Raw genomic sequence first — 27,984 nt, 5'->3', positions numbered from 1 at the left:
GCGGCGCCGCCGACGACATCAACAATAGTCCGCGGCGGCGGCGGGCGGGGAGCCATCGCGGGCGGGGAGCGGCGGGCGCCGCCGCGCCGAGCCTCACCCCCTCCCTCCCCCCCCATGGAGGGGCTGTACTCGCTGGGGGTGAGCGTGTACTCCGACCAGGGCGGCAGGAAATACATGGAGGACGTGACCCAGATCGTGGTGGAGCCCGAGCCGCCGGCCGAAGCGGAGCGCGGCCCCCCGCACAAAGGCGGAGCGGCGCCCGGAGGCCCGCGCGCCGCCGACCCCCTCGGCGAGAGCGGCCGGCGGAGGGGAGGGAGCCCGCGGGCGCCGGAGGAGGGAGCGCTGCCGCCCGGCCCCGGCTCCGGCCGGCGCCCGCGCCGCTCCGTGGCCTTCTTCGCCGTGTGCGACGGGCACGGCGGCCGGGAGGCGGCCCAGTTCGCCCGGGAGAACCTGTGGGGCTTCATCAAGAAGCAGAAGGGCTTCGGCTCGGCGGAGCCGGCCGAGGTGTGCGCGGCCCTGCGCAAGGGCTTCATCGCTTGCCACCGGGCCATGTGGAAAAAGCTGCGTAAGTTAGAGGCGACTGGCGCCTTCCAGCCGCCCCCGTTCCGCCGGGCCCCCGTCCCCTCCTGCCTCGGTCCCCGCCGGCGGAGCAGGTAACGCTGCCGGCCCGCGGCCTTTCCGCCCAGCCGCCGCGCTTGGCCGCGCCTCTCCCTTGGGTTCCTCTTCTCCTTTCTGCAGGGCCCTGCAGTGAGAACTAAGGGGACAGCAAGTCCCCCTGCCCACCTATACCCCCGACATCACCCCGAGACGCCGGTCGCTGCCTTTCCCCGTATGCTGGTGTCCCCTAAGCGTGGGACGTCCCGCTTTTAGCCGCCTTCCCCCCCCCCCCCCCCCCCCCGCCCGCCCCCCCCCCCCGCACTATTGTGAGTTCCGTGCTTGAAAGCCTCCCTCCATCTCTGCTTAGGAGCAGGGCATCCACGCTGCTGGTAGCATCGCTACCATCTGTGTGCAGGGAGTGGGGAGGAGAGGAAAAAGCGGGATGTGACTTGAGATGTTGACTCAAGTAATTCGGTAAAACAAGAAAAACTGGAGAGCGAGCTGTGGGAGAAAAGATATAATCAGAGGGCGAGGACGCATTGTAGGACGGTTGTGCTACGTAGCTGACGATGGTGTGACTATAGAGCTGCAGTTTGTTTTCAGGGTGTTGCAAGTCGGATCTCCAGATTCGATTTATTGGGAGGTCTTAATCTTGTTGCCTTGGGGAATTGCACGGAACTCCCCCTTAGATTTCCCTTGTCCAGAGTATCATGAAAAGAAAAAAAAGTAATTTTAGCAAACTTAAATGGGCTGGGACAGTGTTTTTTCCCTAACTGTGCCTTGATTCCAGCTGTTTCGAGTCCTGATGGAAGGATTCGAAATGTGGCTATTTCATAAAGGGTAAATCATTAGCTCATTTTATTCTTTGAGCATCGGGGAATAGGCAGTGTACCGGACAAAATAGAAAACGCACTCAGTATCCTGAAGGTTATATAGATAGTTTGCTTAACCACAGTAGGATAGAAGTTGGGGTCCTAAATAGGTAAGGGTAAAGGAGAGGAGAGTGACAAGACAGGTGACAGTAATCGTTCTTGTACTCTTCCTTCTCCCTGGGATCTAGTGAGACTGCAGAACTGAGTTTCTGAAAGGGATTTTTTTTTTTTTCTTGGTATGGTTGTTGTTTATATATAATGTGTAGAGTGTGTGTGTGTATTGTGTATGCATTTCTGTATTCAAAAGCCCCAGAAAGAGGAAATATAAGAACCGTGAACAGCGTATGAAGACAGGCAGGCAGGAGTGGAACACAGTAAAATAGGATCGAAAACATAGACAGTTGGGCTTGGGAGGCAAACATAAAAAGCAAGAATTGCACTTAGAGCACTGTGGGGTTTCAACGAAGTGATTCATGGGGTGGGGATTAAAGTGTCAAAACAGTTTCATTTTCTTTTTCATTTTCCTTGACTAGCGAAATAGAGAAGTTGTGCAAATGCAGATACTTAAAAAGATACGGGGGGAAGGAATAGGAAGGTTGAGGGCACACTGGTATTGGACAGAAAGGAAAGGGTGTGAATTTTAGAAGCACCAGAACTTGAGCACGACCTTGATGCTGGGGAGCAGTGGTGAGTGGCACATGACCTCCTGGGCTGCAGACTTGCATGATAAGGAGAAAGATGTGTGAATAGGGAAAGATGGTATGGGGGAGAAAGATAAGGAGTTTAGTTTTCTAGCTGTAGTATCCCTGATCTGTTGTTTGTCACTGTAACTATGTGTGAATACAAAATGGAGAGAGGTGGAGTGACAGAGTGCAGGAAATACTATTTTGGTAATGAGTGTTTAGCAAGTAGTACTTGGGTTGTGGAACCAATTTAAATTGTTGTGAGAAGCAACATAGCTCTGGCTATGAGCATTTGATGACAGTTTTAGGTAGGCTATATAGTAAACTTCTACGTAGCATGTTTGGTCTTACTGATTTCTGCTGCATGTGCATAACAGCTAGAGTTTTATGGGACAAAAGCATTTCTATATCTAGTTTATAACTTCTCATGCTATGTTACGGAATCCCAGTGCAAATTGTACTTACAGTAAATAATTTTCCATATCATCATATGCACAGCAGATCTTTAACTGTATATTAGTGACACTATGGACATGAAAGGGAGACTGGGTATTTTGGTATCTTGAAACGGGGGTGGGAGAATGGTTTGGATTTTTGGTGTAAAGGATGGAGTCTCTTGCTTCCAGTTGATGGCCCTTGGAAGAGAAGCTCATGCTCAGCTGCTGTGTTAGTTCTTGGAAGCTGTGGGGTCATCCCAGCGGCCATCTCCTGTGATAGACAGGAAACATACTGATGATGAGAGTACCAGAAGAATAAAACCAGAAAAATATCCCTTTGTCATTTCTGATAATTTTTGGGTTAATTATATAGTAATAAAATTATCTGTACGCTAAAGAGTAATTTCCGGAGTAAAAGGTCTCATTTGAAGCCTGTTTCTGGCTTCAACTGGCAGTGGTAGGAAAGGTGTTTACAAGAGGCATACTCAGGAGGTCCCAGATTTTGATGTGAATTTACTGAGGATTGCATTGGTCTATGTTTCTTCGGTAGTTCATTATTTGTACAGCCAAGAGCTTGGTTTTAAATGTTGTATTTAGCTTGATACTTTTAAAAATATTTTTCGGCATTACTAGTTGACAATTTAGAAAGAGTTGCATACTTCTGCTTTGGTTATAACTCTTCCCATTAAATTTAATTAAAGCAATAAAAGTCATAATATTTTCATCTCTTGTGTAATAACAAGTTTTTTTGTAATATTCACTGCAAAGTCTTAATTTCAGGATTATTCTTAGAAATGTTTAAGAGTTTATGTATGTATTCTTATCCGAAAAGGACCTAGACCACTTGAGGCAATGCAGATTTTCAGGATAATGTAAAATTTTTGTGGTCTATTGCTGTATTAAAAGTTCATATAGCATTTTTTTGAAAGCTTAATAAGAATTTTGAAATCAAACTAATTTGAAATGAGGTATTGTAGTTTGAGTTCATGTATATAAAAACAGTGAAATAAAAATGAAATATTTTCTTTAGCAATTTTTGATTCCTGGAATAATCCTGAATCATTCTCAAAAATAAACAGGAGCAGAACTTCCACAAAGGCATTTTGGAGCAGTCTGTGTGTTTCAGATCACACGCCGACCATCAGAAGTGAATTTGCTTTTTAGGCTGTGGCAGAGTATTTTTTTTTTTCTGTTGCAGCTAGGGTCTCCAGGTGTAGGATCCATATCTTGGTGTAACGGATATACTGTTTGGGATGGGTTGTTTGTTTTAAACCAATTCCTACCCCTCTCTCCGGCCCTTCCACCAGAAGGGTGAAAAAAGTAAGAAGTAATTGCAGGTTGTGTGTAAACAACTTACGGTCTTGGAAAGCTGCATGGATTTGTCTGTTGAAACTGTCTGCTGTTGTAAGGAACAAACTAGATTATAAATTTGATAGCTTCAGATAGCTTGAACACTTAGCATGCATTCCTCTTTTTTCTTTTATCTTTTTTCTTTTTTTTTTCTCGGAAGAGTGGGAAGTGCATCTGTTAAACTGGAAAATGTGGTATTTTGTGGGCAGGTATTGTGAGCGTCTGTAACAGGCAATGTTGTTAGTACCCTGCTAGACACAGATGTGGGTTTACCTCCTACTCTCCATTTGCATCAGCTGGTTCAGTGTGTGCACTGCACTGTTTTGTAAATGATGAGATTTCCAGATCCAAAGCCCCCTAGCTGTAGTAGAGTCATGTCTGTCCTGGGATGTATCGGTGTTCCTAATAAATAGCTTAATAATTAATGACAATAAATACAGAACTAGGGGTACAGGCCCACACGGAAACTTCAGCTAACTTTGTTTTTCCAGAGGGCTACCTAGAGGTATTTCTCTGTTGCTAAAGTTGTAGAAATGGCATGTCATCCAGGGACATTTCGGGTATATCTTTGAAGTGTGACTTTTGTTTTGAGAGCTTTGTTGTAGTTTCAGTTTTTTTTTTTTTTTTAATCTGTCAACTTGTGGTATGAAAAATGGGCAATAGTTTGCTCTGAACTTACTGAAGTAAAGTTCTAAACTCAAAAGTGGATGGCATTTAATATTGTTACTTTGAAGGGATGTTACTAATACCAGTTGTGTGCTTAAGAAAAAGCTTGTGTTTCTATTGGAGCTGGTGTGGACAGGTAGGGAAAGAAGTGTTACATGTGTATTTAAATAAGAATGGCAACTGGAGCTGATGTTTCTACAAAAGGAAGAGTTTAATGCACTGTTACTCTCAACTGTTAATTAGTGTATGTTCTCAGTTAATTTGTTAGAGAAGAAAATGCCTTTTGATCATACCTGATCATTTGGACTATCGTGGTATCTTAAGAAAAAAAAAAGGCCTATATTTCTTTTATAAGTCAAAATAATATTTTGTCTTGTATCTAAATACAAGGAAAAAAAACCCCAAGGTAAGAAGAATAGGCTTTAAAAATAGTATTTGGCGAGTTTTGCTGGGTCACGGTAGTATGTAGAAAAAGAATTCAACCAGGAAGAAAACTTTCTTGATGATAGTGTCCTGCATATGTTTGTTTTTAGGAGTTCCGCATAGTTTGCACTAAAATGTTTTTTATTTTTTCAAATAAATAAAGGGAAAAGAATTATGCAACCAAGTCAAATTTCATGAAGCAAAACACTTTATACTTCCTGTCCTAGGCAGCAGGTGACAATTTCAATTTGCCAGCTGATGTGCCAGCTGCAAAACCGGTTGAGTTACAAAACTGAGTGAAGGGTAGTGTTTTTCAAGTAGAGGGAAAAATTGTTTTAGAAAGATGTCCTATTGCTTAAGTTACAAGATTGATGAAAACATGCTCCTGATATGTGGAGGAGTCGGGTAGGTGACTTTGACTTTTATACTTGAGCTCAGAAGAAAACTCGGGGGTTTTGACACTTTTGTTAACTTCTGATGAGACACAATCTCTATAAAGAAAGGAACATGCTATGATATATATAATACTTATCTCTAAACAGGAGCGAGGCATAAACCAAAATCCCTTGATGATAGGCAGATCTAATTTCTGGTTCTGTTGGAGCCTAAAATCTGAGGCTGCTGTATCATTGTCTTTCTCGTAAGTGGGTGATTTCACTCTCTGTGCTCTTCATTCCCATAAAGACTGATTTGACTCTCTAATATATTTTATTGCTATTGAGGGGTTGTTACACTGACAGAAACTCATTAGTTGCAGCTTGTTTTCTGTTAAGAGCATGGTTGAAGTCCTCATTACCACTTGGCTTCCTCCCTCATTTGCTTTCCATTTGGAATGTGTTAGATTTAATATCCACAGTTAAAATTGCCAGATAAAGTACTTCCAATAAGCTGATTGAATGTTTGTGTTCTTGAAATAAAGCTACTCCTAGGGAGAAAGTGTATTTTAGTATTTAGAACACAAAGCTAGAACTGTGTTAGAACTTAAAACGTTTAAATTATGCTGGATATCCTGGTAGCTAACACTGAGAAAATGCAGCTTTTTTCATCAGACTCTCTGTATAATTCTGCTTCTCCTTCAGCACGTCTTCCATGTCTTCTCTTCCTTGCCTCGGGCATCTGAACATCATTCAGTGGCACTAGAACTTACTAAGTTCCTAATCTTTTGCATCTGCTTAAGACTTTTGAAGTTTAAAATACCTATTTTCACAGAGGGGAAGGCCCAACTGTGTTTTGGTTTTTTTCTTGTGTATTTGTTGTGCCATAGGAGAATAAATAATGTAGTACTGTGGCAGTCTGGCTTGGGTATTTCCTGCAAACAGAATGTGTATCACAGAGGAATTTTTATATTGCACTGTACAAGCGTGACTTGTGAAGTGCAGAAGATAGAATGTGACAAGGGGATGAGTCTCCCTTCTGAGTTTGTCTGAAGACATGAGTGGGTGCAGTGAAGAAGAAACATGAGGTTGCTGTTGACAGTTGAAATCAACCGATAACTGGGAACTTGAATTCTGTTTTCTGAGGGTACTGAAGTAGGGATGAGGACTGGTATGGCTAATCTTTCTTAACTGGGATTTTGTCTCGGTCATTTTGTGGAGTTTTGGAAGAAGATGAACTTGCGTGTGTAGACACAAAAATAGACAAGAAAAGGTGTGAAAGAGAAATTTGGATTGGACTTAAGTGGGGAGTGTGGTGTAATAGGAAATTAACATAAGTGTTTTGAGGGCAAAGCAGTTGAGAAAGAAGATTTCCCTGAGCATATGTAGTTCGCGGTAGTATAGGTATTTTGTTGTTCTGAATTCAAGGGATATCTTCTGCGGAAGATTTGATGTTGGGTTATGGGTAGCATATTTAAATAGTCTGCATTATTCAGCCCTCCAAAAGGAAATGTGAATAAAACAGTTGAGATGTTATTCAACTGAAAATGTTGTTCAGCATATAAAAGTAAAATAGCATTTTCTTTCCTTCCGAGGGGGTCAGGAATGCCCAGACAAGCTGATTGCCAGTCAAATATCCAGACAAAATGACCTAATTCATGACATTTCTACTGCTTCAGACAGGGAAGTGAACAGTAGATCTTAACAAAACGCTTGATCGATCCTGTTCAACACTCAAGAAGCACATCTTCCTCCATATTCTTCTAGTGATGCTTGGAGTATTAAACCGGAGGAGACAGTTTTTTGAATCCTATCTCAGTGCTTTGATACTGGCTTTAGATATATGTGTCAATTTAAGCTGTAGCTAGGGGAGTGATGTTAAGGGGGGGACGACCTGAGGATACTAGTTTGCCTGGCCATACTATAGTTAAGTACACTCTGTATTGTAACATTACGCAAGCCTCTGTGACACACCCTTCATCTTGATCTTCAAAACATTACCAGTTCCACAGAATTAAAAACAAAGGTATTTTTATTTGCTTTTTTTTTTTTCTCATTGCAGCAGAGTGGCCGAAGACCATGACAGGTCTGCCAAGCACGTCAGGAACTACTGCCAGTGTGGTAATTATCCGTGGGTCAAAGATGTATGTTGCTCATGTTGGCGATTCAGGAGTGGTGCTGGGAGTCCAGGATGACCCCAAAGACGACTTTGTGAGAGCTGTGGAGGTGACACAGGACCACAAGCCGGAACTTCCCAAAGAAAGGGAGAGAATTGAAGGCCTTGGGGGCAGGTAACTGTCTCTGCTTTTTACTTCAGGTTTGATCTCTGGGTGCTATTTGTGTCTTTCTGACTAAACTAGGCTTAAGCTTGCTTGTTTTAGGGGGGGGCAAGCAAGCTGGTAAATCTCATAGTCTATTTATATTCCTTCCCTCGTTATGCTCTGTTTTTTTTCTAGCTTGTTGGGGAGTAAGTTATAGTGATCCTCTGTGACACAGGTGTACTTTTTGCTAGTGATTTCCGGTATAAACAAAATTGTAATTTCCTGGTGGATTCCCATGCAGCTGAGGTGTGGTTACAATTCTAAATGTTCACTGAAAACTTTGAAAGTGGGGATACTGATATTTGACCTATTTTTCATTTAAAATCTGAGGGGGGGAAAAATTGCCTTTCCATATAGATAAGGATATGAGCTCTGGAATATCCATTTTGTCAAATGGTGGAAACACAGCAGTTTTGACAAAAAATACTCTATACTCATGCATTCTGCGTTGTTCCTGAGGTGACGGTGGCAGCTGTTGAGTAGGCTCTTCAAAGCTTCTGTTTAAGGAACATAAAAAAAAAAATCTTAGATTTGAAACAAGAGATTGTATTTGCTGTGTTTAAATATACACTGAAAATGTTAGGATACCGCATTTTAACATGTATCTTTACATTAGTAATTTCTTCACTGTCAGGCGCTGGCAGATGGTTAGAACATCTCCAAGTTGTGGTTGATGTGTGTTCCCTGTGACTGAGGAGGAAAGCAGGCAGGTTTATCAGATGGCACTAATGTTTTGAGACAAACCTCAGGGCTCGCATTTGGCGTAGCTTCACAGGAGCTCTCTGTTCTTTCGTTCTACAGTACTGCACCAGATGGATGGGCACAGTTTCCTCCTCTTAGCAGTTCAGAGGCAGAGATCACTGAAGGTTTTCCTGTTGACATCATTCATGCGAGAACCCTGTCAGCTCATTAACCTTCAGATATTTGTATCTCTAGCAGGTGGAAGTCGACCAGTTAGCTGTATTAGGGATGGTAGCTTTTCAGAAAGGGTAACTTGCAGTTTTGCTAGGTTAGTACTTCTAAGTGTATGGGTTTCCAAGCTGTGTATCTTGGGGATTGAAAGTCTCTGGAGCCTCAAAGAAGAATTCCCTGGAACTCATTTCATTCTGCCTTAATGAGCTGTAGTTAAATTAATGCCACATAATATATGAAAGTAACATTTAAATAGAAGCACTGGGCTGAGACAAACAGAGGCTGCTGCTATTTGGGCAGAAATGGTTAAAAAAATCTTTAAAAAAAAAAAAAAAAATAAATTTTACTGGTGCTCCTTCTGTTTTTTCCAGGCTGGCTGTTGCAGCCTATTGTGAGGCAAATGGTAGGAGTGAGGTGGAACTGTGCAACTATGCTTATTAATGTCTTCTCTTCCATGAGAATGAATTGGGAAAAGTTAATGGGAGAGCATAATTGAATCTTTCATTAAAAATGGTATTTTCCTAGTAACAGTCTCTAAGTGTGGGATGAGATCTTCTCTCAGATAATGACTGAAGTTAGCTTTGTGTGGTCATTAGTTGTACAAATGGATGAGATCAATTTTAGGATGTGGTGTTTGTGACTTTGCCGCACTGTGCATGTGAAAGGATGGAACTAAACATGCCCTTGTTGTTAAAGCCTTTGAAGTCTCAGGAAGTGCATCTTGAATAGCTTCAGTATGAGGAATCTTGAGGCTGTTCCAGAGCTTCTCAGTTTCTAATTACCAATGGCTGTTCCTTGGATAAAAGTTAGCTTTTAAGTATCTAGTTCTTAACTTGGTTGGGACCAAGCTTTGCTAGTTCTTTGCTCCATTACCTTTTCTTGCTTGATGGCTCATACTCCCTCTCTTCTTCTTTCCCTGCCTCCCCTGCCCCATAACAGCTGCCCCATTTACTTGCTCTGTAGCTTCTCCTTTGACCCTTCTAATGCCATCTGTGAGAACTAAAACCAGTGCTCAGTGCCTTAGAGCAGGTGTTAACATTCAAATGCAGAGCTGTTTCTTCCTATCTCCTGCTTTCAGCAGATAGCAACTATGAACAATTCCTCTTTTATTTCTGCCTCATGTTGGTGCACCATTAAGGAAATCCCTACAGGAGGCTGTTCCTTTCTGTTTTGTTTTTTCCACTGTACTGTGCTGCTCTTTACTGCTGAACTTTGGCAGATGGAGAAAACTGAAGGAGGAACTACATGATATTTCCACCCCAGTGAGTTGATGTTGATGGTCCTCATCTGAGGAAAGCAAATTCAGTTTTGCTTTTTCTCCGACAGATTAAAAGATACTCTTACATCTGGTTGTTGCAGCTAGCCAGAATTTCTTCCAGGTCTTCATTCCCCTGCTTTTTCTTCTGCCCTTCATCTCTCACTTTTCCCTTTGGCTTAATATGGAATGAAACTATCTAAGTGATACCGTGTGTTTTGAAATACTTAATTGTGCTGTGGACTCCCCTGCTGAGGGTGCTGTCATTATTGACTCCATGTTTCCATATTTAACCGGTTTTGTGTCATTGAAACTAACTTTCATGCTTTCATTTCCATTCCTTTTTAACCCCTGCCTCTTTCTGATGGTTTTAGCGTGATCAACAAGTCTGGCGTGAATCGTGTCGTTTGGAAGAGACCCCGCCTGACTCACAACGGCCCTGTGCGCCGCAGCACCGTCATTGACCAGATTCCGTTCCTGGCAGTTGCTAGAGCACTTGGTAAGTTATGCTCATGTTTGGAAAGTGAGACACCACTGCATACAGGCCACCAGAACGGAATTATACTCTGCTTTGCCAAAACACATAGTTTAGAGGGATTTACTCACTTGCCTTGATTACAAGGCCTTCTGAAAGTCTGGGCCTTTTTAAAGTATTTTTAATACAATATGGATTTCATTTTTCAAATAAAGCTGTAGAAGGTGTTATTGGTGAGTGAAGGACTTGCCCTACAACATGCAGGATTTTAAATATCCGTCTTACAAGGATGGTACTTCATTTCTGTTGCAAATGAAAATGTACAAAGCAGTATGTGTCTCCAAGATGGGAGAGCACATTTGTCTTTTTCCTTACTGAAATAGTAGGACTGTAATTTTTGACTAGGTGGTGGTAGGAGTAAGTTTTGCTGCATAGCATACGAATTACTTTGGTCTTCCTTATGCGGTGAATCTGTTTTCTTTCAAGACTTAGCATAGAATGAACAAAGGAATGAAAGTCAAGTCTGTGTTTTATCTATAACTTGCCTTTGCAAGGGTATTAGTAATGGGAAACTATCTTTGAGGAAGACTTTATTCAGGGGATAAAAAGGCATATTACAGTACCTAGCAAACTTGTTATGAATGGTTTTTGGGAAGTACTTCATAACTTAATCTTTGAATGCCTCTTGCCCCTGAGTGTTACTGGGTTTTGGTCAGTTTTTTTCCTTAAATTTCATTGCAGAATTCCAGTCTTCTGTAGTTCATTTTCTTTCCTTCCTTCTTCCCTTTGCCCCAGTGAAGAATTCTCTATCCAGATGTACCCAGTATAGGTTCAATTTCATGGAAATGTGGTATCATATTTTTACCTGTGAAAACTGTCCTGTGACTTAATGTCTTCTTGGCAAGCTTGACAGTTACGTGACAGTGTTGTCAGTGTTCCTAGATCAGCTGGCAGTGTGTCATGGGGACAGTCCGTTCTGGGACCGTGGTCATCTTGATAATTGCATAGCATTACTGTGTCTTATTTCAAAGGCAGTGATACAGTTTCACGTGGATTTGTACAGCGTTAAGAAGAATTTTGCAGTGATAACTAACATTGTAAAAGATAGCTATATATCAAGGAAGGAGTCACAGTTGGCTAGGTGGCTGAATGGTGATCTTTCAATAAAAATAAAATTTTAATTTTGTGGACATTTTTCTCTATCTTATGAGTCGTTATTATGTGTCATATTTTAGGCAAGATAGATGCTTATTTTATGGTTAGTAAAACTGACTCGAGAGTTTGAGAAATCCTTCAGAGTTAATAGATGACTAGCAAACAGATCTTCATTCACTGAGCAACATATTCCTCTTTCCCTCTTTTCTGCAGAAGGGTACATGTTCCTCATAGATTACAAAAAGTGTATGCTTAATTTTGATGAATCTTTCATTCCTATGATTGCACGTTTATTGTTTGTCTAAATAGCTCGATGACTTTTGATGTGATTCCTCTCAGCGAGTTGAACAAAAGGATTTGGCTGGGTTTTGTGTGCAGATGGGAATTCAAGGAATGGTGCATCTGCCAGCCCCCTATTGCATTCTCTCCAGTTACGTGGATGAAGAGGATTACTGGAGAGTCTCAGGTCCAAGAAATGAGAACACCTATCTTTTAACAATTCTTGGTTTCAAAAGTTAGCAGATGTGAAAGCTTAAAAGAGGGCTCTGGCGTCTTCAAATCATGGAGAAACAGGTTTACAATGTGACAAGTGTTTTGGTGTTTGCCTGCTCAAGGAGCCTCCGTAGGCTCTTTGCATCCCCTTCTGAGGAGGTATGACAAACCTCCTGGAAAAAGGAACACAGCTGCTTCGCTCTGTAGGACCCAGATGGTGCACAGACGCTCACAGTTTGGAAACAGGATTTAACTTCATTCTGAGGCCAGCATGCCCCTTACGCTGCTTACAAAAGACCTACCACGACTAAAGCCATTTGCATTCATGCTGTTGAGGCCTGCTCGACCTCTTGGCTGGCTCCCAGATTGCTACCCTGGTTGGCACAGTACTGCTGTGTTGGAGCTTCTCCAGGCGGAGTAATAACTGTCAGTGTTGACATGTACTGGTTACCAATACTCTAGTCAATCCTGCTAAGATCCAGCACAGTGATTCTTTTTGCTAAGTCCAAACTTGGTTGTTATTCTTGATAGAAATCCCATCCAGATCCCAGACTGGACAATAACTGGACAATAATTTTTAGTAGGAGAGCAAGAGTCTCTCAAGACTCTGCTCTGCACCGTGAAGAGAAACCTAGAGTTGTGAATTTACTATCTTTAAAGTGGGAAGATTATCTAATTAAAAACCCTAAAATTTAGAATGTAGGTGGTGTTGGGGTTTTTTTTAAGTTTTCTTTCTCTTACAACACTTTAAAATATGTTGATGTACTCTCATCCATCATCCAGTCCTTAAGTCTAGCACTCATTGTAAGGAGTACAGCAGAGGTTTTAGAAATAGCAGGAATAAAACGCTGTGGAAAAGTATTGCATTGGTCAAATATTTGGACAGCAGAAAGGATACTGGTGCAATAGAAGTCCTTCTGGCCAGATTAATTCCGTTGACTTTCCCTTTACTGTTCTGATTGTCTACAGTGTCTTTCTGCCCTACAATAAGCATTTGTGGTATGCACTTTTTATTACCACTGCTTCTTACGACAGTAGTGACTGCATGTAAGTAACGTTTATTTTATTTATAGCCCCATAACAAGTCAGAAATATTTAGGCTTCATGCTGCCTCTGTAAAGTATCTGTATGCTGCTTTTACTGTATACAGGTTTTAAGTCTTCTAATGAAATATTTTAAACTGTAGCGGAGTGTTCTGCATTTTAAGCATAGCTACTTCTGTTAACCTTTTCTGGGCAATGAAAACATCTTTCTTTATACCAATTTGCCTTGTAATAGATGCTTATGAATCCCGTGCAATCTCAGAATTGTTCACCTCAGGACTTGCTACCCATTCTGATCAGAAGAGCATTTTGTTTCCTTAGAGTGTAATCGTTTGAGTAAGTTTCCTGGCACCCATAGTTTCATGGTAACTGTCCATTTTATATGCCTGTCCCTGAAACAGGTGTGAGGTAACTCAAATTACTTGAAATCCCTTTGCGTAAGTCAAGGCTGTGAGTGTGCAAATTGCTGGGATACCATAGAGCAGATGCTCAGGGGCAACAAGCCATCATGTAACTTGCTTGTGTGTTTCGAAGAGTCTGTGTATGTTGTTGCATCATGTATTAGTTACTGTCTCCCTGTGGAGACAGTAACTGCATGTGGCACTCGGGAAGGCATTGTAGGCTCCCATGAGCATGTTTGCGTGCGCATGTCTTGGGCACAGAATGCTGAGAGGGGAAATAACCTGCTCAGCGGTTGTATAACAGAATAGCAAGATACATGGTAGCAGAAAGGTTACATTTCAGCTATAACATCTGTCTAAATAGATTAACTTAGACCTGTTTCTGGGACGATAAGCACAAAGCTGTAAGTGTACGTGATGTGTGTTTTGTTCCCATGTGTTGAACCCATTGTGGAAAAATGGAACAAAGAGTTTTGATCTTTGGAGACCAATTTTGAAGTAAAATCTGGCCATGTGTGTAACTTTCAAAGGTGGTATACAAAGCAGGGGAAGTACAGAAAAGCTACAGTCTGAGCTCTGAGTATCTTATTGTATAACTTGAAACAAGAACAGAATGTAGAAACAAGCAGACAAATGGTGTGATTAATCACTGAGCTTTGTAGGTTGACTGTAAGTGTAACCTAAACTCACTGTAGTTTTCTTAAGTTGCTATTTAAGTTCATATCCCCAGCTGTCCCCCAGCCTGATCAAGCTGACTGGTAATGCGTGGTGTGATGGCAGAAATGGGTCTTGGTTGTTTTTTGAATTGCATAAGCTAGTGAGTTATATTTAAGTACTGCACAGCGTTTTCCAGGTTTTATTGATAATTGCTTTTTTATTTTATCTATATAAACAGACAAACTTGAGGTGCATTTGGGATTCTAGCCTTGTCCTAGGGATGTCTTGTTCTAGCTTGTATAACTTTCTTCACCCCCAAGACAAAATATATACATATGCCTGTACAAAAATGTAGAGTATGTACTTTACTTTGCAGATCTGTGTGTTATATGGATCATGTGAAGGCATCTGCGGATCCATGTAGCTCCAATGAGAATGTTTGGGGCTGTGGAGGTCTCTCTGCGTGCCTCTTTAGCTCTCTCTTCTTTGGCAATATAGAAAAGCAATAATAAAACTTTTCTCCTAAAGGTAGAACTATCCAGGTTTGGTCAGTGCATTCTTCTGTTTTACCCCTTGTCTTCAGCTAAGCAAATGCTATCTAGGATTGTCTTTTAAAGCTTGAAATTCCTCTTTAGTGTTCATTTGAAGGATTTAATTCAAGGCCAGAAATTGTGAGTAGCTTTCTGCATGCCATTTTAGCTCTTCACCTCTACTTTTGCATACCAGTTCTTGCAGGCTTTTCTCATGCAGTGTGCTCTGGTGTAGCCCTAGACAGACACCTTTTTTCCTCTCTTGCCTGTGATTTTGCTCACGTACAAGCAGAGACGAGCAGTCATGGTGAAGACTGCCTTATGAGCAGCTTTTAATTCACCTTTCATTTTAAATGCAATTATTTGTTTAATTTGCTGTTGAAATACTGTTCTCTTGCCTGTGCTTTCCTTTTCTACATAGTGTTGAGGGTGGCATTCTTTCAACAGGTTTGACTGAAATAGTATGTAAAAGAAGCTCGTAAAAAAAGTACTCCTAAAGGAGCAATGAAAGTTTTAAAGCCTCGAGTGCTACCTGTGCAACTTTCCTGCTTGCTGCTACCTCCATTTTTGTCCCCATCCCTCAGACCGAACTGTCTTTAATCATTCCTGGGTTGTATGAATGGGACATTGCATTGCATTCATCTTTAGACTGCCAAAGATGCCCTCTTGTGGCTATAGGACTAGGTTACCACGAGTTTTGGTGAAAACGCTTTCCACCCCAGCTCAGCCTTGAATGGTTTTAAGCGGTTACTGTTTGTATCCTTGCTGAGATTTGTCTTGCTTCCTAGCAGCGCTGCCTCATTGACAGCGAAAAAAGGAAGTTCTGCAAGTCTTCTCTTTGTACTAACAGACCTTTTAGATAAACCTTTGATTTAAAAAGATCTGGGATTAATCAAACTGGGTTTTCGTTTTGACTGACTTATAAAAGTAAACTTTTCTTTCCTCTATTAAAACCAAAAGATATTTTTGTATTCAAAACAGCATGCTCCAGAAACATAAATGACAGTCTTGATTTATGTGACTTCTGGACGTACTTTTGCTATAAGGCAGCTTTGGGCTTAATCCAGTCCAGTCTACTTATATGATGGGTGTTTTTGTTTGTAACTTCAGTTACTTTCTTGGCAGCAGCTGAGTTACAAGTAGTTTTTTTTCCATTGTATTTTAAAAGGTAATAGTAAGCAGATAAGATAGACTACATATTTTGATGTTTTTATGGGTAGTTAAATTAGTTTCCTGCTCCTTTAGTATATGATTTCAAACATCTATTTTTCATTTTGTAAGATGCAATGTAATTTTTGTGTAGATCTCTGTATATTATTCTGGTTCGAGTCATGACTAAGAAACAGGTATGATTTTTCTGGAAAATATGGAAGGAACTACATTAATACCATTCTTTTTGGTTTGGAAAAGAAATATGCAAGCATCACACCAAAAGAAATATTCCTGATCTGTAAGTTTTTAGAGAACAAGATTGTTAAGTTTTGTAAGTGTTTGGTTTTTAATTCAGAACAAAAATAGTATGGCTCACAAAGTGAAGTCTGAGAACCTGGCATTCCAGTTCTGTAATACTAGCCTTTGGCATATCACATCATCTTACTATCTTGGCTTCCCAGTCTGCTAAAGGGTCGCTTGTCTGTCTACTTGCTTTGGGACAGAATTAAAGATTTCAGAGCACTTTGAAACGCCTGGGGAAAAGCATACTCTGCTCTCTGGCTTACTTTCCTTTCCCTTTTTCCTTCCCGGAATTGTAACAGAGTGCCATGTAAAGTGGCTCTTCCTAAGTTTGTTGTCTATTCCTCAGCCGCTGTGGATGCTGTGCTCTCCAGCTGGCCAGAGAAAGATACACAGCTGACATGAGTATTCTATCTATGCAGCAGCTCTAAAAAGCATTGACTCAATCTGTGGTGCTCTGCCCTTTAGGAAGATAAATAAATAAAAATAGTGCCTCACTCTAGTGACATGGGTTGGCCTTTGCTAGTTTGGAGTTGAAGGATCTGTGAGAATTATTCTTTTAAGTGAAGGTACTCTTTATGCAGTACTGTTCTACCAAGGATCACTTGCCTGCTTGATTAGTCTGAGTTTGGGTTTATGGGAGTGGACTGACGAAAGATGAACACCGAAGGCAATTTTCCCTTTTCTTTAGGGCAATCGCAAGTACTGGTTGTTTCCTTCTAGGCTGAGGAAGGAAGAATATGGATTTTTCTATATGCCTCAGGCTTCAAATACACTTTGTGGAATTTTTCCTGGGTCAAAGAACAAAAGCTTTATTTTTTTTCAGTTCGTGACATCTAGAGCTCCATTTAGCTTTCAGTAGCTCCAGACTTGTCTGGAGCTGGTCAGTTAATACCTGATTGTGCTTTAATGCTGTTCCATCATACAACTTTGGAAATAAATTATTGTGTATTTCCTAGAGGTTTTTGAGCTTGAATAGATGATGAGTACAGTTGAATTTAAAACTCATGGAGATTCAGTTCTTACTGTACGTTTACAGCAAACTTGGAATGCTGCTTTGACAGAGGTGATGCCACAGGAGATTATTTGAAAGAATGCATTTTGCCGAAAAATGTGTGTTTAATAAACTTAGTCTTTGAAGCTGCGAGTCCTTGGTTTAGCTCCCCTTCACTATTTGCTTTCAGGAAAAATTACTTTCCTCTTGTAGTATCTAATTCCCCTCTTTCTGCCCCCTCCCCAGTTAAGAATGATGGTAGTACCGTAGACATGTAGCTTAGCTGCAGATTTGCACCTGGATTTGGCCAAAGATGTAGACTACTATTGCCAGGTAGTCTGGCAGCCGTTCTAAGGCAAATCATGACATGCCAGCTATTAATTGTGGTGTCAAGCCCACACCTCAGTGTATAGTTCCACCATGGCCTTCAGAAGGGCAACTCATTGTGGAGGAGAGACACTGAGGTTGGAAGGCTTTCAATGGCAACTAGGAAGGTTGGGCTCCTGGTCAGGGGCTTGGCCTGTGATTTGTGAGGTGTGGATTCATCTTGTGTGTTCCCAGAATCTCTGTGTGCCCTTCGGCAAGTTTATAATCCTTGGAGTCCCCTTTATCACCGATCCGATATTCCCCATTATCCCCATGAGGAGCCTTCTTCCTCTTGGAGGAAGATTCTCTGAAATCAGTGTGATTATTACTTGGCTGTTTTCTCGGGAAGAGCAGCAGATGGGCATGGTGACATGTGCGTAGATGAACCAAAATTAAATAGCATCAGGTTATTTTTATCATACAGCACAGTATTTTTAATTAAAAAAATGATTCAGCTAATAACATTTGAGTATGAACAAACTAGCAAATAAAAGCGTAAAAATATTATGCATGTTGGAAATTGATGCTGCCACTGATTCCAAGATCTGGCTGTTATAAGACCCTAAGCTCTTGTTTATTTTACCTGCTGTGTCCATGACAGACATGATGTGAAGAACTCTCGGTGCATGAAGACTTTTCGTGGCAATTCATATACAATAATTGCTGTGCTGGAGCTCAGCTCTTCTGTTACAGTATTTATTTTGATCTTGTTGCCAGCTGGCTTGCTTTGTTGTGAGTCTGCGGAGGGAGAGTGCACCTCTACACAAGCAGGCTTGGCTTTTAATTAGCACTTATTAAAAGCATGTGTTTCTGTCTGCCGCTGCTGCAATGAAGGTGAATTGGTGCTTTAATGAGGATGGACCATCCACGCTTGCTATGGTGAAGTGGAGTAATTGAGTTGAAGTATTCCCTTTCCTGATTCTGGAAAAGTCTTTTCAACTGGTTGATAGCTTAAGGCAAAGCTAATGGAAGGAAGTAGGAAGAGAAAAAGCTTATTTATTATCTTTAAAAGGGTGGTGATGGACACGGAAGAAGGCTACAGGCATGCTTTCTGAAGCCGGCAAAAAGCAAAGAAAAAAAACCCTGACAAAACCTTACTCTTAAACTGGAGTTCTTAAGCTTCTGTATGCTTTTCAACTTTGACATTTTAATTAATTTCTACTTTTAAAGCCTTGTGTTCTGCACAGAAAAATCTAGCCAGTGCTTGCAAATAATAATGTTACTTTTTGTTGCTTATCACTATAGGAAGCTATGTATGAACACGGGGGGGGGGGGGGGGGAGGAAGAGAAGGTGTTAACGCAGCATAATACCATTCTTGATTTAAAGGTCCAACCTTAGGAAAAAGCTTATTTTTTTCAAGTATACCTGATAAATGAAGTAAATTTATATGGAAATGCATTTTTCTCTTGGAGTGGTTTTTACTTGAGGATGGTTTGGAGGAAGCACTCGAACCAGTAGATGTTTTGATTCAGATGTGGTGTTCAGATTCAGTTCAGGCCATCGTTACTGGTGAGGTGACCCCAAACTCATTCGCATAGCAAGAAGGATTTAAAAATAGAAAGGTTCACTGCTTGAGGCCTTCCAAGGGAGAGGCTTTAGCTCTCATTTTCTGCTTTCCTGCTGGAACCCAGGCACTGCTTGTGTTCCTGTGGCTTCTTTCCAACTCCAAAATTTGGCACGTGGTGTTCAGCTGGAAAGACACTCTAACGCAGCACTGCATGGCTTTGAAAGTGATGCTAATGCTGTGGAGAGAGGAGGAAGGGGAAAAAGAAGTTAATAGGGAAAGGCTTCAGTCTCTCCTCCTTTGCCCTCTTCCTTTGTTACTTCTCTGTGGCACCTGCATGCACAAATACATACACAGCAAGACAACCGTGTGTTTCTGTATTGCTTGGATGGCTGTGGAGGAGCTCAGGTGTGTGTTTTTGGTTTTTGTTGTTTGTTGGTTTTTTTTAAAGAAAAAAAGGCAGTTTAGCACCTTGAGTGTGAAAAGGTGGGGTTTTTCATTTGGGGTGGGTTTGTTTATTTTTTTTTTTTTTCCTTCTATGAGCAGGGCTCGTTAGGGTCTGCAGGGCAACATACCATCGTGATGCAGATTGACATCTAATGCTGTATATGATGTTGGGGAGAAAAAGGGTGTTATGTGATCCTCCCCCCCCCCCCCAAACCCCAACCTAGTTGTATAAACTGTGCCAAGATTCCCTGTACAAGAAGTAAGGATTTTGTCTCCAGTATTTAAACTGTACCAATAACTGGAAAGGCAGATTTTTCCAAGTTTGGTGTGGGTTCAACAAAGTAAGGCTTTACTTCTGTTTAAGGAGACCTTTAGTTGTTCTGATAGGTTTTAGTTTGGATATTGAGGTTTCACTGTTTTCTAGGTATTAATCTGTTATATTTCCCTTTTTTCTGAAAATCTTAGTTTTAAGAGAGTAGAAGACCTCCTATAAACATAGGGTGGTTTGAATGTGTTTTTATTTAAATTGCTACATGTTAATAAACATGATTGGAAAGTGACAGCAGCAGAACAGTAGTTGTGCTGAAATCACTTTGTATTACTGTTGGTGACTTGAGACTGGTGGTAATTGTTTTCACGGGAATGTTTTTCTGTAGTTTCCAAGATTCATATTTTCATGTGCAATGTAACAATTCAAAAGCATTTTCTTCTTCGCTAGGTGATCTTTGGAGCTACGACTTCTACAGCGGTGAATTTGTTGTGTCTCCTGAACCTGACACTAGTGTGCACACAATTGATCCCCAGAAGCACAAATATATTATCCTTGGCAGTGATGGACTGTGGAACATGATCCCACCTCAAGATGCCATCTCCATGTGCCAGGATCACGAGGAGAAAAAATACTTCATGGTGAGAGCGGTGGCTATAAGTCACTGTGGAAATGTAATACTTTTTTCCTCTAAAAATTGCTTAGTCTGGCATGTATGAAAAGTACCTCACAATGGCATTGTTGTTCAGGCATATTCATAGTTTTGCCACAACATGTAAGTTGTTACAACGTGGCTAATGCTGTGCTTGCACATACTGCCAAATACCATGCGTGCTAACATTGTTTTTAAATTATTTGGTTGTCATTTTGGGGAAATTTGACTACCAGGGTGGTATCTGTGAGTAATAAAGAAGAGAAACATTTTCCTTCTCTAAGGAAGTTATACAAAATAGTGTCTGAAAATGAAATTTATTTCACATAAGACACGTTACAATGCAGACAATTGTTTATTGGTTTTTACATGATTTGTACGAAGTCTGAAATAAATTCTTCTCTGGTTTATTTTACAGAACAGTTGAGAACTTACGTAGTGGCGCATCTGAGCATCAGATAGTAAATAGTCTGTAAACCCCTTGAGAGACTTTAGGGAAGTCCATAGGATGTGTTACAACCAGGCTATTTATGCAAGTCATTGCATCAGTTTTATCGTTTAAAGCACTCATATATATGTGGATTCTACCGTAAACTGATTTTACAGTTATATTTCACTGAGAAGAAAGATACATTTCAATTAATATTTCCTCTTGTGTTTCTGAATCAAGCTACTTTAGCACATGAAATATAGGAATAACGTATTTCAGGCTGTGCCACATAAGCTCTCCGTCTTGCGTTTATAAAGTAAAGTGGACCTGATTGCTTTCTCTGGCTGTCCCTCTCTTCTAACACACAGGGAGAGCACCGACAGTCTTGCGCCAAAATGCTGGTGAACAGAGCGCTAGGCCGGTGGAGGCAACGCATGCTTCGTGCAGACAACACTAGTGCCATCGTAATCTGCATCTCGCCGTTGCAGGACAGCAAAAGCAACTTGGAAAATGAAGAAGAATTGTATCTCAACTTGGCAGAGAGTCCCTGCTATAGCAGCCCTGATACGAATGTCATGACACCCTCCCGCTGCTGTACCCCACCTGTCAAGGTAACATTTTTTTTTCCAGTGTTTCAGATGTTCCAGATGTTTAGAGTGTGGAACCCACTAAATACGTATGAATCTTCCTTTTCCTCCCCTGGTAGTAATTTCTTTTTAGGCAGCTTACCGTGATGTGTAGGATTGGGGCAATGGTGTAGTCAGACCATTGCCAGTGATTAAAGTAATACTTCTAGAAACTACCGGCCTGTCAACTTAAACCACTATTTAATGTTGCTTTTTTTGTTTGTTTGTTTTATTTTAACTGCAGTGGACTAGGCAGTATGTATGGCTAGATAATATATTTCAGTTATAGGATAGTAACTTGACAGCCATATCCTCAATACTTCCATGTACAAAGCTTTGTTAAAAGTTCATCTATTTCTCCAATGTTTCTTAAAAGACTTTGGAACACCAAAGGTGGAGTATTAACATATGAACTTCTCGGAATTGCTGAATTTAGGGATATAATGTTTTCGTAACTCTTAAAATCCCAATCATCTATTAGTAGTTGTTGATCTGTGTTCCCTTCTTAATGTAGAAGAAATGATTACTGTAACTTCATGCATGTAGTTCACATAACTTTAAATGCACTGTTTCTTAAAAGTAAGTTTTCCAAGATCCCACACAAAATCAGAAGGAGGCTATTGAAAGAGAGGAATCAGACTGGGGGGATCAGAGGTTTAAAAAAACAGGAAAAAAACCCAACACATCCCCATAGAGAATAAGGTTGGGCTACAGTTTCTTTTCCTACCTTGCCATGTACTTGTGTAGCTTGCACAGCTGATGAATTGCAGACTGCTTGTGGATGTGTTCGATGTGTTCTTAATCTTCGTGTGTTTTGTTTTGTTGTTTTTAAGGTAACCTATGGGTTCATGTATTCAAACACACATTGTTATACAGAGTTTTCTTTCTGGACTGGGAGATGTTATTATCTTTCTCTGGTTGATTTAATGTTCTTTGTTAGAGAAAGAGACATTATAATACAATACAAGGTCTTTCTTCAGGTTAGAAGTTTTAACCATTAACATAAAGCAGAGCTGTTCAGAAGCTTTTTTTTTTTTCTGTCTAAGAACTAGAGTGTAGTTATGAGTGGATGTTTGTTTCGGTAATTACCAGCTGCTCCTGATTTAAGTAACTGTCCTTTGATGTTCTGCAGTATCTTTGGATAACTGTCCTTTGGGCAAAGTAAATAGAAAGCAAAAATTAGAAAGGGGAGTCCTTAACGTTCCCTTGGTAGAAACAAGTTGCCGATAAAATGGCAAGCTCAACCTTTCTGTCTCCTTCACTTCTATCCAGTCTAGCAAAATACATGAAAAGAGCTTAAAATCTTGAGTGGAGAAAAATTATTTGAATTCTAAATACTCCTAGACTTCTAAGTTGTACCATATGTTTCATGTGTGATTTATTATCAGTACTCATTGAATAAACCTTGAGCTACATTGACTGCAAAATATCCAGGAAGTGGCATTTCTGGGTAAGGACTTAGTGAAAAATTTTTTTTTTTTTCTTTAAGATTCCCCCTCCCCATCTAAGGTGATGGGGTGATGTGTGAATCTAAGGTGAACTGTGGTGTATGAATCTAGATAAATTGCAGCAGGGGGTCACAAAGAGTGAAGAGATGAAAACTTCAGACAACTAACAATTTTGGTGTTTGCCATGTAGATAAGGCCTTTTTTTTTGTTTGTTTGTTTGCTTAATGTGCAAAACCCAAAAGAAAATTTCGACTGGCTACAGGTCTGCATTGATAATATATGTATAAATTAGTTCTATTTTAATGCAAGTGTTTTTCTCCTCTTGGATTAAAATAGAAGCGGTGTCACCAATTTAAAGACATAGAACCTGTTTTCTCAGTACTTGTTTTTTATTAAAAGTACTAATGTAATATAGGTTTCTGCTTTAATAACAAGCATCAACTGTCCTTACAGAGTACCTGTAAATATCAGAAGAAAAGAAGTGTGAGAAGGAAGTTGAAAAGAAAAAAGACAGAAAAAGACCACTGTACTGTCAGAATAATTTTGAAATACTTCAGAAAAAAACAAATGTCTCCAGGCAGATCATAATAATGAAATGTCTTAGCAGTTGTGTCTCCATGTATGGTGTGGTTTTTTTTTTTTTTTCCAAAACAAGAACTTTGTGTAGTTAACTGTAAGTATATTTGGTAACTACACCATCCTGAGTAATGTTATCTTTTTCATAGTACAAAGAGCTTTATCGATAAGAGCCACAATGGAAGGAAAAACATATTTCCATAAACTGTGGTTATGTAGTGGCTGGACTGTAGGCTTTTCGTTTATATAGCTGTCTGACTTCGCAGGAGCCTTCTGGGTAAAATTCAGTGCATGCAGGAGGGCTGCTGGCTCAATGTTTCCTTTAAAATTATTGTGAAATGTAATTGAGGCATTTGGGACTCTCCCCAAAAACGGTCGAATACCTGGTTTCTTATGCCTTGCCTCAGCCATTAAAAGGGAGCCTTATTACAAGGTGCCAGTTTTCTTATGAAGTACAGCCACACAACTATTTCACAATATGCATTTTGGAATGCTTTTCTGATGGTGATAACTTGTGAGAGATTCAGGAGAAGTGCCCTTATTTCGTGATCCTTTGTGATCCTAGTGATACTGTCAACCTCATAGGAGGGAAAAAGCCCCATTTTGTTGATGATACAAAAGAAAGTATGGCCATAGATAGAATCATAGAATCATTAAGGTTGGAAAAGAGCTCTAAGATCATCGAGTCCAACCGTCGACCCAACACCACCATGCCCACTAAACCATGTCCCTAAGTGCCTCATCTACACGTCTTTTAAATACTTCCAGGGATGGTGACTCAACCACTTCCCTGGGCAGCCTGTTCCAAGGTTTAACCGCTCTTTCAGTAAAGAAATTTTTCCTCATGTCCAATCTAAACCTCCCCTGGCGCAACTTGAGGCCGTTTCCTCTCGTCCTATCGCTTGTTACTTGGGAGAAGAGACCGACCCCACCTCGCTACAACCTCCTGTCAGGGAGTTGTAGAGAGCGATGAGGTCTCCCCTGATGATGACAAGATCACTTGCAAAAGAATACATAAATACCTTGATACATAAAGCTGCAGGTAAATATATGAACTAATTTAGGTCAGTAATTAATCTTCTTACAAAATTACTGTTGAATTTTACTGAAACGAGATCATCACAGTTTCTGTAAAGAAACGAGAGGTGGTTCCCCAGATCAGTCTGAACTCCTGGAGGATGTGGAATGATTATCGCCCTGAGAGGACAGGCCAGCAAAACAAAAGAGGTGGCAATGGAAAGGATATTTGCCTGTTATCTGCAAAGAACTGAAAGAAGCACGATAGCCTTGACTCTTAACAGCTGCTACCTTCCAAAACAATTAATTTGGAAATAGATGGAGACCAAATCAAAGCTTCTCAATGAAACAGAAGTATTTCTTAATTGCCTGTCCTTCTGGCAACAATTACTAATACCCAATTAATTCAAGTATTCCTGAGGCCAGTGGTAAAAATCTGATTGATTAGATTGTTGAGAAATGGAGTTGGTGATTCATGTTTTATTTTTCTTGTTTTGTTACATCCCTCGTTAGCAGTCCATCCTCTGACTTCATTTGGCTTCCCAAAGCCTTATCCAATCTCAGCTATTCGTACCAAGCAAAAGATGTTGGCAATAAGAGCCACAGTGTTAAGCGTCTCGCACAATAAAAACATAAAACCCAAGTCGTGGCTAGAGACACAATTTCAAAAATTAAATTGAGCACATTAAGTTAACGTCACCAGAACTGGTCTGTGTGTGTCATCTAGCTTTCTTATGGGTTCTGCAAGAACCGAGGTGAAGAAAACCTCTAAAATACCATCATAAAGGTCTTCCCTCTTGCCTTGCTGTATGTAGTAAAAGAGTATTACCTAAATGGTTTTATCTACACATGGGGAGCAACAGGGGAGTGGAAAACCAAATCTAGATGCTAGAAACAATTCTGATTATTTTCTGAGTGCATTTTATTAAACCTTACTATTAGATTTTTTTTTTCAAAAGTGCTGAGCAGTCATGGATCTCTTCTTGAAGGGGAACTGAAGTTGTTCTGGGTTGTGACTTCAAAAGCATCTATTTATTCACCTGAGATGTTACATTGACTTACTCTGATTCAGCTGTATGTGCATTTGAGTTTTCAGCACGTTATTTTCTTAAAATAGTCATTGTCATTTGCCTTACATGGATGGTATGTAGAGTAATGTGGCCTTGAAATTTACTTTTGAAGGACTCGCTGAGTAACTAGAGATTTCTTCACAATTAAATCTTTAATAAGGTCGTAATTCATATCTTCAGGGCACTGCACAAATACTAATTTTCATAATCCCCCTGTGGATAGTGAAAGCAAGTATTGTCCCCATTTTCCTGCTGGTAAAACTGAGAATGAGGCAAAAACACTTCTCAAAGGCTGCAGAAGAGATGAGTAGCTGAAGGTAGGATTAGGGTTTAGAAAGTCCCTGGTTCTCAGGACATCGTATTAAGCAGCTCCTCTTCAACGTACAGAATGACTGTGCTTCACAGAGAGTGGGTAGATGTGCTGCGAGGAACGGAGTTGCTTTCTTTACAAGTTGTAGAGCATAAAACTAGGCAATAAAATGTGCTACTTTGCACAGCAAACAGTAACTATTTTTAGAATAGCTTTGTCCAACGCGCCACCTTTCTGTATGCAGTCAGGACACCTACAAAGGAAGAGTTTGCCAATCTCCCCGATAACCTGGTTATGCAGTAACTAAGAATTCTAAACGTAACAAAGGTCGGAAGACTTTTTCTGCTGTTTGCGCTAATAGCGTCTGGCCATCTGATGTATAAACTCTTCAGAAGGCAGTACAGGTGCACGTATCGCAGTGTCTGAAGGAGGGAAGTCACGTCTGCGTGTTGGAAAATGCTACTGATGAAAATCTTAGGACAGAGGTTGCAGGCACCGCTTTCTACGTGGCGTCCTAAGTTAACAGCTTCTGCTGGTGCAGACGCATGCAGATTCCTCAGCATTTTATAGCAGCGAAAAGGAAGGTACCCAGGCTGAGTAAGTCTGAACAGCCCTCCGAATGAAAAGATTACGTCTGCCCTTACGAGACACTTGCAGATTGGGTAATTGAAATAAATGCTTCTGTGAAGCTGGTGCACACAAAGTATCAAGCTCAGATCCGCAGTCTGAATTTGTTTCCGCCTCTCTGTTCTGGAGTAGGATTCTTCTGTCTCTGATAAGGCTTAGAGAAGTTCTGTCACACACTGTCTCTGCCCTCAAAGGATAATGCGGGTGAAATAATTACGTTCATGCCTAAATATTTTTTTTCTTTTCCCTCAGCTTTTAGAAGATGATCCCTGGCCACGACTGAATGCTTCTGAGCCTATTCCTCCCCTCATGCATAGCAGCATGATCTCAGAAAAATATTTAGAGCTGCCAAACGAGATTGCCAAAAGCAATTTACCTTCCTCAGGAGCAACCCCGAAGGATTCGGGTCCACAGGAGGAGAAGTGCAGCAAAGCGTTGGCTTTGAGGATACATGAATCCTACAGTAATGGTTTGTCAGTCAGTCTCTCCCCTTCCAACTCCGCAAATTCAGGCACGGACCAAAAAGGCTTCAAGGTGTCTCCTAATGGCCAAACAAAAGCCCAAGATGCAGAGAGGACACCCACAGCAAACTTTAAAAGGACATTGGAAGAATCCAACTCTGGCCCAGCTATGAAGAAGCCAAGACGTGGCCTGAGTCGAAACATTAGTGTCCAGCCAGAAGGCATCTCCACAACTCCTCAGCGCAAAAACTCGAACAAGCTGACCATGCGACGCAGCCTGCGGGGCCAGAAGAAGCTCAGCAACTCACTCTTCCACCCGCCCAGGAAAGCAGTCTGCGTTTGCTGAAGGGCGTTTGTGTAAGGAAGTGTGTTTTGGTCTTGAGTAGAATTTTAAAGTTGGTGCAGAAGTCTGAAACTCTTCCTGTTCATCTTTTTTTAAAGTAGAAACTTTTTTTGGTATCAAACAGCTTTATCCCAGCCTTGTACTTGCTTGTATTATAACTGTGAATTTTGTAGATGTGTAGGGTATAAGTCACTGTAAAATGTGTGTAAATTTGTATTCCTTCATATAAATGTAGTCTCTTTTCTTCCTTGTATAATTGTTACAGCAGGGCTAAACCTTGTTTTAAAAAAAACAACTCCTTTTTGTTAATTTACTAAAGTCATGAATTTGTATACGCCTCTTGTGACGAGAATTTCACAACTTTTTAACTAAAGTAAATTATTAAACAGAATGGAAGATATGTATTTTCGTAGTACTCTGTTCCACCTAAAGTATGTCTTTTAGAGAATACACTAGGTCTATATTTTGTTTTTAAATTTTAGATTTCTCTACTCAGAAATGAAATGTACGTGGAAGCAGAGATGTTGAGTCTTGCTTTACACAGCTCAATGTTGATTTCTTTGTTAATTAAAATACTATGCAGTATCTTATTTAGTTGTATTTTTTGTAACATTAATCGTCAAAGTATTTAGCAAAGAAGTGTGTGTTTTAAAACTCCGACTCCCAAAAGCATCCTATAAAGCCATTCCCGTTCCGTTAGAAATGATGGCATTTTTATCGAGGCATAAATGTACGCCCTACGGAGGCAT

General features: G+C 40.6%; 1 protein-coding gene across 1 annotated transcript; it reads left to right on the top strand.

Moving 5' to 3' along the window:
- On the top strand, positions 1 to 27,825 carry PPM1D (protein phosphatase, Mg2+/Mn2+ dependent 1D). Its single transcript, XM_076354868.1, has 6 exons — positions 1 to 565; positions 7,465 to 7,693; positions 10,265 to 10,389; positions 20,126 to 20,316; positions 21,126 to 21,368; positions 26,684 to 27,825. The coding sequence occupies exons 1-6, from the start codon at positions 115 to 117 to the stop codon at positions 27,236 to 27,238; spliced, it is 1,794 nt and encodes a 597-aa protein (XP_076210983.1). The 5' UTR covers positions 1 to 114; the 3' UTR covers positions 27,239 to 27,825.
- Positions 27,826 to 27,984: the final 159 nt, after the last annotated feature.

The sequence above is a fragment of the Aptenodytes patagonicus genome, chromosome 17 (assembly GCF_965638725.1).
Source record: "Aptenodytes patagonicus chromosome 17, bAptPat1.pri.cur, whole genome shotgun sequence".
Classification (NCBI taxonomy): domain Eukaryota; kingdom Metazoa; phylum Chordata; class Aves; order Sphenisciformes; family Spheniscidae; genus Aptenodytes; species Aptenodytes patagonicus.
This window is presented reverse-complemented; position numbering and strand designations above follow the sequence as displayed.